The 10,354-nt window shown below is 49.0% G+C and overlaps 1 protein-coding gene across 1 annotated transcript; it reads left to right on the plus strand.

Annotated features, from left to right (window-relative positions):
* The first annotated feature begins 7,731 nt into the window (after positions 1 to 7,731).
* On the plus strand, positions 7,732 to 9,522 carry LOC103633674 (uncharacterized). The gene is made up of 2 exons (XM_008655384.3): positions 7,732 to 8,236; positions 8,329 to 9,522. Exons 1-2 carry the CDS (start codon positions 7,984 to 7,986, stop codon positions 9,150 to 9,152), a joined length of 1,077 nt encoding a protein of 358 aa, XP_008653606.2. The 5' UTR covers positions 7,732 to 7,983; the 3' UTR covers positions 9,153 to 9,522.
* The last annotated feature ends 832 nt before the right edge of the window (positions 9,523 to 10,354 follow it).

Consider the following 10,354-nt stretch of genomic DNA (forward strand, 5'->3'; position numbering starts at 1 on the left):
TGAGTTTATAGTATATGTGTTTAGTGGATTTAGTGAAATGCGTGTGATGGTGGATATGGATGCCACTTAGATGTGACTTGCATTCATCGTGTCGTTTGTATATGTGCGTGTCAGCCATCGTGCTGTTAGATCTATTTGCAGGTTTTGGAAACCTCCCCGTACAGGGGAAGTGCTGCCGATTTTTTTGACATGCTTGTTTATTTTTTACAGAGAAGATACTTGTCTTCCTAGCCACTGCGGGTCTGCCTGCACCGCGTCGCGTCGCCACTGCACCGACCCGCCACAGCCCCGCTAGCCTGACTCCACCGTCACCCTAGGTATAACCTCTATTTCCGCATCATGGTCGTAGATCACGTAACCCAGTTAGGCGTCTCCCGTTCGAAAGAGATACAGTGTAGATATGCAGATCTTTGCATATCTACAAATGTATCAGTTTCGAATTGTCCACGTTTTTTGGACAGCCCGCGGTTGCGTAGATGGTGTTAGTTTCCATGCTCTACTCCGGTCCGAGAAAGAGTTTCGGCGTCACCTCCCTGTTGTTCTCCGGACAGTACACTCTCCCTGCCAGGACGTGTATCCGGAGAACAGCGGGGAGGTGCTGCCGAAATTCTATCTCGGATCGGAGTAGAGCATGGAAACTAACTCCATCTACGCAACCGCGGGTGGGATTAGGACCTATCCTCACCTATTAGAAGGTAGGAACGTAGTGTACATGCATTACATGTCTATATTAAACTATACTCGGTTATATATGTTAGAGGATGGAGGACCGTGAGTGGATGTACACGGGCCGCGTTCGACGTAATGATGTCACCCCATAATGGATTAGGAAGACCGATGCTTTCGTGGAACGGGCATATGGCGAAGCTGCTAAAGGAGCTAGCCTAGTCCCTTGTCCGTGCAGCAAATGTGACAACCGGAAAAGAAAACCAAAGAAGGCCATGGTAGAACATATTTGGAAGAATGGATTTACGCCGGACTATACTCGGTGGATCTTCCATGGTGAAGCGCATCGCACGAGAGAGGAGGTGGTGAGACAACGCGTCGAGGATTACGATGCTGATGCCGGGGTAGGAGACATGTTGAACGACTATCACGAGGCACAGTTCGCCGAAGGACGTACGGAGGACGAGCCAGAGGCGACCGCAAAGACATTCTACGACATGTTTGACGCGGCACAGAAACCCCTTCACGGCAAGACAAAGGTTTCTCAACTGGATGCCATTGGGCGTATAATGGCGTTCAAGTCGCAGTATAGCATGAGTCGAGATGTATTCGATGGTTTGTTGACAGTTATTGGCAGCCTGCTTCCGGAGGATCACGTTCTGCCAAAGAGCATGTACGAGGCACAGAAACTCCTTCGTGCACTCAAGATGACGTATGAGCAGATATATGCTTGTCCGAAGGGCTGTGTCCTATTTAGGAAAGAACACACTGAGGCAAAGTACTGTCCGAAGTGTAAATCATCTAGGTTCATGGAGGTAGACTCTGGTGATGGACAGAAGAGGCAGCTCGACATCCCCGTGACAATCCTACGCCACCTTCCGTTCATACCGAGGATCCAGCGTCTATACATGACAGAGGAATCCGCGAAACAGATGACATGGCACAAAAAAGGCAAACGATACAATCCTGACAAGATGGTTCACGCATCCGATGGTGAAGCATGGACCCACTTTGATGCCATTCACCATGAGAAAGCCAAAGAGGCTCGTAATGTTCGTGTTGCGCTGGCCACAGATGGGTTCAATCCCTATGGAATGACCGCTGCCCCATACACATGTTGGCCCGTGTTCGTTATCCCCATCAATCTCCCCCCCGGCGTATGCTTTCAAAGACAGAACATATTCGTGTCGTTGATAATTCCTGGACACCCGGGGAATAAAATGGGCGTGTACATGGAGCCTTTGATTGATGAATTGGTCCGTGCTTGGGAGGAAGGGGTATGGACGTACGACCGAGCTACGAAGACAAACTTCAAAATGCATGTTTGGTACCAGTACTCCATGCATGACTTTCCGGCGTATGGGCTATTTTGTGCCCGGTGTGTTCACGGTAAGTTCCCATGCCCAGTTTGCAAGGAAGCTCTTAGGTTCATTTGGTTGAAGAAGGGTGGCAAATATTCGTCATTCGATAAACATCGACAATTTCTCCCTCCTGACCATGCATTCCGACTAGACATCAAGAACTTTACGAAAGGTGTCGTGGTGACAGACCGCCCACCTGCACTGATGACTGGTGCCGAAGTTCGTGAACAGATAGATGGTCTCGTGGCCAACCCAGAAGGTGGTTTTGTGGGATATGGTGAGCAACATATGTGGACACATAAGTCAGGCTTGACTCGGCTCCCCTATTATGATGACCTGCTCCTTCCACACAACATTGACGTGATGCACACTGAAAAGAATGTCGCCGAGGCACTTTGGGCGACAATTATGGAGATTCCTGATAAGTCAAAGGATAACGTAAAGGCAAGAGTGGATCTGGCAGAGTTATGTGATAGACCAAACCAAGAGATGAAGCCGCCTAGTGGTGGTAAGACATGGAGAAGGCCTAAGGACGATTTCGTCTTGAGCAGGGCCCAGAGGAAGGAAGTACTACAATGGATCAAGATGTTAATGTTCCCTGATGGGTATGCAGCTAACCTTAGTAGGGGGTGAACTTATCTACCCTGCGAGTCTTAGGGATGAAGAGTCATGACTTCCACATATGGATTGAACGAATTCTTCCGGCGATGGTTCGAGGCTATGTCCCTAAGCATGTCTGGCTAGCGCTTGCAGAGTTGAGCTATTTCTTCCGCCAGCTTTGTGCAAAAGAGTTAGCTCGGACCATGATTGCAGACTTGGAAAGGATGGCACCCGTGTTACTGTGTAAGCTGGAGAAGATCTTTCCACCCGGCTTCTTCAATCCGATGCAGCATTTGATTATTCATCTCCCGTATGAGGCACGAATGGGGGGGCCCGTGCAGGGACGTTGGTGCTATCCAATCGAGAGATGTCTAAAGAGTATCCGAAAGAAATGTAGAAATAAATGCAAAATCGAGGCTTCCATTGCAGAGGCATACATACTGGAGGAGGTGTCAAACTTCACAACAACTTACTATGGTGACAAACTGTCGAGCGTGCATAATCCACCCCCTCGTTACAATGATGGCGGCAATGAATCGAACCTCAGCATTTTTCGAGGGCAACTCGGAAGCGCGAGTGGTTCGACCACCAAGACCCTGAGACATGAAGAGTGGCGCCATATCATGCTATATGTATTGACCAACCTTGAAGAGGTGACGCCATACATGGAGCAATTTCTTCATGAATTCTGGCGTCGATCAAGGGGCCCAACTCCACAGGAATATGATACCCTTCTTAGAAAGGGTGCGGGAAATGGATTGCCCGATTTCATTTCCTGGTTTAAACATAAGGTACGTGCTTAGTTTGTTATTCCAAGTTGCTCTTACGTGCGAATAATATAACAATCTAGCGTGTTTGAACTTGCAGGGCCAAAGAGAGCCGTCTATGAGTGCCGAGTTGAGACAAGTAGCCAATGGCTTTGCCTATAGGGTCAGGAAATTTTCTGGGTATGACGTCAATGGATACCGTTTTCGCACAACAAGCTACGACCAAAGTCGGCCCAATCGAAAAACCACATGTTCTGGAGTCTTTACGCCCGGGCTTGACGAGGTCGAGTATTATGGAACAATTGAAGAAATATATGAACTCAATTTTTATGGTTCCAAACCTCTTACTCCAGTGATATTCAAATGTCATTGGTTTGACCCTGAAGTTACGAGACGGACACATTCTAATCTTGGGCTAGTCGAAATTCGATAGGATTCCACCTTACCAGGAGACGATGTCTATATTGTGGCCCAACAGGCCACACAAGTGTATTATCTTCCATATGCGTGCCAAACGAAACAACATCTTAAGGGTTGGGATGTGGTGTATAAGGTATCACCGCACGCTAAATTACCTGTTCCAAACGATGAAGATTATAACTTAGACCCGGACACATATGACGGAGAGTTCTTCCAAGAAGATGGGCTCGAAGGGCAATTTGAGATAGACTTAACCGAAGCGATCGGAATGGAAGTAGATATTGAAATGATTGTTGATGACGAGGATGATGAGGTGCAAAATGAGAATGACTTAGAAATACTTGAAGGCAATGCCAATGACGAAATTACGCCTTCAGATGATGTTGACTATGAAATGGTTCATAGTGATGATGACACTTATGATCCGGCTAACCCGGACACATATGAAGATTATTTTTAATCGATGTAATGCTATATTTCATTTATTTTGCATATGTTTCTAAATACATATTTTTTTATCTGTGCTTAATTGTTTACTCTTAATTGCAGGTTGTTGGACAAAGATGGTGGGCGGTGGGACGAGGAGGGGGAGGGGGAGGGGGAGGGGGAGGAGGAGCACCCGTAGGACGGAGGAGGAGGCGCAGCAGGACGACGCCGTCCAGCAGCAGGTGGAGCAGCAAGCCGCTGTCGATGCGGCACATCAGGACGACGACGATGCGGCGCAGCAGGACGACGACGACGACGCCGCTCAGCAGGACATCTCAGGTTCTGGCTCCTCAGGTTCGAGGAGTATCTACCTGCGAGGTCCCGCGAGCCTACCTAAGCGACCCATACTTCGTGACAGACGTCCGCTGATACGACCCGATGGAGAGAGGTAGGTAACTTTAGATGTTGTTGCTGCTTTTTCATATTATATGTTCAAAATAATAATAGAAACTAATACTTCATCTTAATCACTTCAACAGGTCTTGGATGGTTTTGGAGACTGCAGGGGGTCACGGCCGCAACCCCAATGGCATCCTCGGCCTTCTATGCCGGGAACACTTTCCTGGACTTGTCGAGTACGCCGGAGTGACGAGCCCAGCATACACCTTCGACCACTACGCCGTCGCCCCCGATGCAGTAGATCGGGACGGCAGACAATTCAACAACAAGGCGGAGCGGGTGAAGCAAGAGCTGTGGGTAAGTCTTCCTCGCACTATATTGTTTAATAAGTCGCATTTGTTGCATATTCTTGAAATAATGTATGGATACATCGTCTTTGTATGTAGGATTTCTTCAGGTGCGATGCTGGATACGAGGCCAGGGCGGATGTGGTGTCTACGACGTGCTGTAAGAAGCTCGTCGTGGACATGCACTACGAGGCGCGCATCCAGGCCATCGTCACTTACCACGGCTCCGTCCTTGGGGAGAAGGTGAACAAGAAGGACGCCCGAACCATGTCATTGACTGCGGACCAGTACTTGCAGGTAAATACAAAACTTTATTATTGATACTAAATATGCTTATTCTTATCTTCTGATATGCGGTGTACTTATATTTTTTTAGATGATTCCTCATTGGTGCGCCGCGCATCCTGAGTGCTGGGAGAAGATGGTGCAGAGGTGGTGCTCGGCTGATTGGGACGAGGCGCACAACGCTAGCCGGGAACGGCGTTTGCTGATGCAAGGTCCCTCCCACCATCAAGGCAGCCGCAGCCTGGGCAAATACGCGGAAGCATGGGTACGCACTCTTTTTTATTTAGGTATATAACTTTCGATTAGACATGATTTCAAACCATATCGTTGGTTTTCTCGCAGTCGGCGGCACATGGTGGCGCGCCTTGCTCCACGTTCTCGGCATATGCCATGGCCCACAAGGGGAAGGCGACGTCCGACGTCACCTACAACCCGGATGACGGGCCCGAGGCGTACACCAACCCCGCCATCCACAGCCGACTCAGTGAGTACACCGCCATGGCCAAGGAGGTCCATGGGCCAGATTACGATCCGAGGACCGAGGACATCGACGGAGATGTCCTCATGAGGGTCGGAGGAGGCAAGAGGCATGGGCGGTACTGGATTGCCGACGGGGCAATCGACTCGTCCTCCACTCCCACTCTCTCTCAGGTGCGAGCAAGGAGCACGAGCGCGAGCCCAGCCATACGACCTCGGCAGGACACCTCACAGCATCGTATCCAGCAACTCCAGGTTATTCCTTATCTATTCATCGTTCATTGATTTTTATATATCTGTTCTTTGCATTATCGTAACATTAGGGCGAAATATTACAGACTCAGCTAGATGATGAGAGGAGGCAACGTGAGGAGCTGGAGAATAGGATGGCGGAGATGTTCGTGTACATGCAGAGCCTTGGCGCCGCACAGGGTCATGCTCCACCACCTCCGTTGTTCCCTGCAGCTGACCCTACAGAGTTCACTACTCCTGTGAGTATCAAAATTTTAGTACTGCATGATATTTATTCATATGTTCTCACACATACAATCTTTTCTCTGTGCAGGGTCAATCGACGGCGTCGAACAACCCTCATGCTTCGTCCAGCCCTTCGCCGAACCAGTCCAGATGCCCACCTCGTTGATGATCTGTTTTGTGATGATCCGGACTTACCTTTATGAGTGTTGGTGATGTTAGTTAAACTTTATCTTGTGAGATACTTGGTGATGTTAGTGATGACGCAGACTTATATCTGTTTTGTGATGATCCTTACTTATATTTGTGAGACTTTGTGATATATATGGTGTTCACGATAAATTTGTTCATTCTGTGATGTGATTGATATATAATGTGATGTGAATCATATATATCTTTTGTTTGTTTGGATGGAACAACAAAAGCAAATAAAAAGGGACATTCTGGTCACTTTGCCGAGTGTAACACTCGGCAAAGGGGCGCTTTGCCGAGTGCTATGACCATGGCACTCGGCAAAGAAGGCAACCTGGGAACCGGTAAAGCCATCTTTGCCGAGTGCTGACAATGGCACTCGGCAAAGAAGGAAACCTGGGAACCGGCAAAGACATCTTTGCCGAGTGCCATTGCCAGGGCACTCGGCAAAGGGACTGGCACAGGGGCCCACTGGAGGGTTCTTTGCCGAGTACCTGTCCAACAAACACTCGGCAAAGAAGCCTCCTTTGCCGAGTGTCTACTAGAGCTCTCGGCACAGGGACTGGAAGTGGGGCCCACTGGGTCAGTCTTTGCCGAGGGCCTCTCGAGCAAACACTCGGCAACATTGACCTCTTTGCCGAGTGCCACAGACGGCACTCGGCAAAGGATCCGTCACCGTTACTTGGCACCGTGACGGTGACTTTTCTTTGCCGAGTGCCATTTGGCACTCGGCAAAGTCGTTGCCGAGTGCCCGACAAATAGTACTCGGCAAAGAGGCTGTTGCCGATGTACAGTTTACCGAGCGTTCTTTGCCGAGTGTTACACTCGGCAAAGCATTTGCCGAGTGTAAACTTGCCTTTGCCGTGTGTCTGAGACACACGGCAAAGGAGCTGATTCCGGTAGTGCGGCACAACCGTGGAAGCAAGGTCACACGGCCGCCGTGTCGTGTCGTGTCGTAGGAACAAGTCACCGGCGACGACGGCGTGCAAGCGTGCAGGCAGGCCACAGGTGCGTCGTGGTGATTCATGCTCATGCATGGACGAACAGTCAAGGGAGAGACATGTGTGTGTATATATGTACAAGCAAAATCTATGCCAAGATAAAGACAGTATCATCTATGGTTGTTGGTAGCTAGCGAGAAATCAAGTCAGACACAGAGCTTTGACCAGGCATATAGGCATGCATGCACGAACCTTCCTTTCTTCGTAGCTCCGGCGGACAAGTTCAGTACACACACACAAGATCGAGCAGCCTGCCTGCCTGCCGCATCACACACGCGTGCTTATATATATATAGAGCCCTAGCTGCTTTCATGTTGCAAGAACATAAAGGCAGCCGGAGCCCGGAGCTAGCTAGCAGGCAGGACGTACGGCTGCTGCGCGCTGTTCTACGTACGTACTCATCTGCTAGCTAGCTACTGCAGATCGAAGAGTAACAAGATCGAGCCAGCAGATTAGCTATATATACATACGTAGCATAGCAGCTACCATCATCAGCAAGGATCCCAAGCATTAATTTGGTGTGGTACGGTGCAAGAAAACACACACTACATATATATATATATAGTACATGGCGCCAAGAAAAGAGATCATGGCTGGTGACCATGGCGGCGGCGAAGGGGAGGAAGTAGTGGTGCTTGTGGGAGACTACGACTACGAGCTAGAGGAGGAAGACGAAGACATGCTCCCCGGGTTCCGGTTCCACCCCACCGACGAGGAGCTGGTCACCTTCTACCTCCGCCGGAAGGTGGCCGGGAAACGCCTCACCATCGAGATCATCAAGGACTTCGACATATACAAGCACGACCCATGGGACCTTCCAAGTAAGGCATTTTCTTTTACATATGCATGCTTTGAGACTGCAATTAATTCATGGACTGATCGAACGGAACCCGCCATTATTTGGTCCCTGCAGAGTCGAGCTCCATCTCGGGAGAGAAGGAGTGGTACTTCTTCTGCCTGCGGGGGAGGAAGTACAGGAACAGCATCAGGCCCAACAGGGTCACCGGCTCCGGATTCTGGAAGGCCACGGGCATCGACAGGCCCATCCACTCCGCCGCGTCCGGCCGCGCCGGCGACCCCATCGGCCTCAAGAAGTCGCTCGTCTTCTACCGCGGCAGCGCCGGCAAGGGCACCAAGACGGAGTGGATGATGCACGAGTTCCGCCTGCCGCCGCGCGCCGACACCGCCCACGCCTCGCCCAGCGAGCAGGAAGCGGAGGTCTGGACCATCTGCCGGATCTTCAGGAGGAACTTCACCTACAAGAAGCAAGGTGTCCACTGCAGCAGCAAGGTGTCCAGCGCCGCCGCAGTTGTCGCGCAGCCCGGCGAGTCGAGCTCTGTCACGGCGGGCAGCATGGAGTCGGACACGGGGGACGAGTACACCAACGGCCTGCTGCCACAGACCCCGCTGCTGCAAGATCCGGTGAATATGATCGACGGCTACAGCTACAGCTACGGCTACGACCACCACCACCACCAGCAGCAGCAGCTTCAGCACGGCCAGTGGAACAGCCACGCGCTGCACGCGGCGGCCACGGCCCCGCTGCCGTCGCCGACGACGATGGCCGCATTCCATCACGGCGTGCTTAGTAGCCCGCCTGCTGCTGCCAGCGGGCCGCTAGACGACATGTACTACAAAGACGGGTCCAGCTGGGACGACATTGGCAGGATGGTGATGGAGCTCACGGACCCCAGCCCCAGTGTGTTCTCCTTCTATGACACTAGATCGTACGCCTAGGAGAGTTGCAGGCCAGCCGTATTGTTCTTCGAAACAAGAAGCAAGCCGCCTGTTCGATCTGCGCTTGCTAGTTTTTTTTTGGTTGGGGGGAGTCGTCCACTGTGCAGCTCCACACCACGCACACAGCACCACAGCAGAGAACGAAAACCGCCGACGAAACACCGAACTAACATGTGGACATGCATGGCAGTAGTTAGCAGGGTTCTTACAAAGAGAACATATATACATATATGATAGATCGATTTTATTAATTGTAATGAGTTCAAGATATTATGTACTATGTTGTCAAAACATCTTTGTCGATGTCGATGTATATATAGTACACATTGTATTGGATATATATGCATGATGTTATTTGTTTGTTCCCAAAGTACTAGAGACACGATATTGATTTACTCATGTGATCGACATCGATCATCATTACCTAATAATATCATGAGCAAAACCTTTTGAAATATGATCCTAGGCTAATGAGATCTTTTCTCCTCTATGGTTCATATTTGATGTGTTTTCACCACGTAATATGACCTGGTCTAAAGTTAAAACATATTTTGCCTTAGCTGGTCCAAGAGTGTGAGGTGAAAATAAAGCTTGGGCTGGACTTGGTGGACAATGAAACAAAGGCACTTTCTTACCTGGTGCCTATGAATAAGTCTAACATACACGTGCTAGTAATATAGTATTTCCTCCATTCTAAAGGGTAGGTACTTCAGCTTTTATTATTCCATGTGAAGATTACCTAGGAGTAGCTCTTTTATTATTCCAAGTGTTCAAATAAGGTCGGATATGTAACTAATAAAGTCAGAGCGGCTTCATTGGGCTAGACATGAGACTAGCTCATTTTTTACTTTCCGGACAAACATAATGGGGCACATATCAGGTGCAACCATACATTTTTGGTACAACCGTACAAACCAATAAATAGGATATAAAATCTGTTATGTAAATTCATATTCTTGTTTTTAGCATTAAGCTTGTAAAGTTTTATAAAAGTTATCATATATCTTCTCAAATGATAGATACAAAATTTGGATACAATTCGGATACAGACATGGATAAGTTTTCACCTTTTTTGTTATAGAGAGCAAATAATGTATAAATTAATTTATGCAAAAATTTAATCTTATCTGTAATAATGTGCTTGATAATACAAGGAAAAGATTAGCATCCATTTTCATACGTATCTTTTTTTTCGCCGAGTA

This window comes from Zea mays, chromosome 7, assembly GCF_902167145.1.
Source record: "Zea mays cultivar B73 chromosome 7, Zm-B73-REFERENCE-NAM-5.0, whole genome shotgun sequence".
Classification (NCBI taxonomy): domain Eukaryota; kingdom Viridiplantae; phylum Streptophyta; class Magnoliopsida; order Poales; family Poaceae; genus Zea; species Zea mays.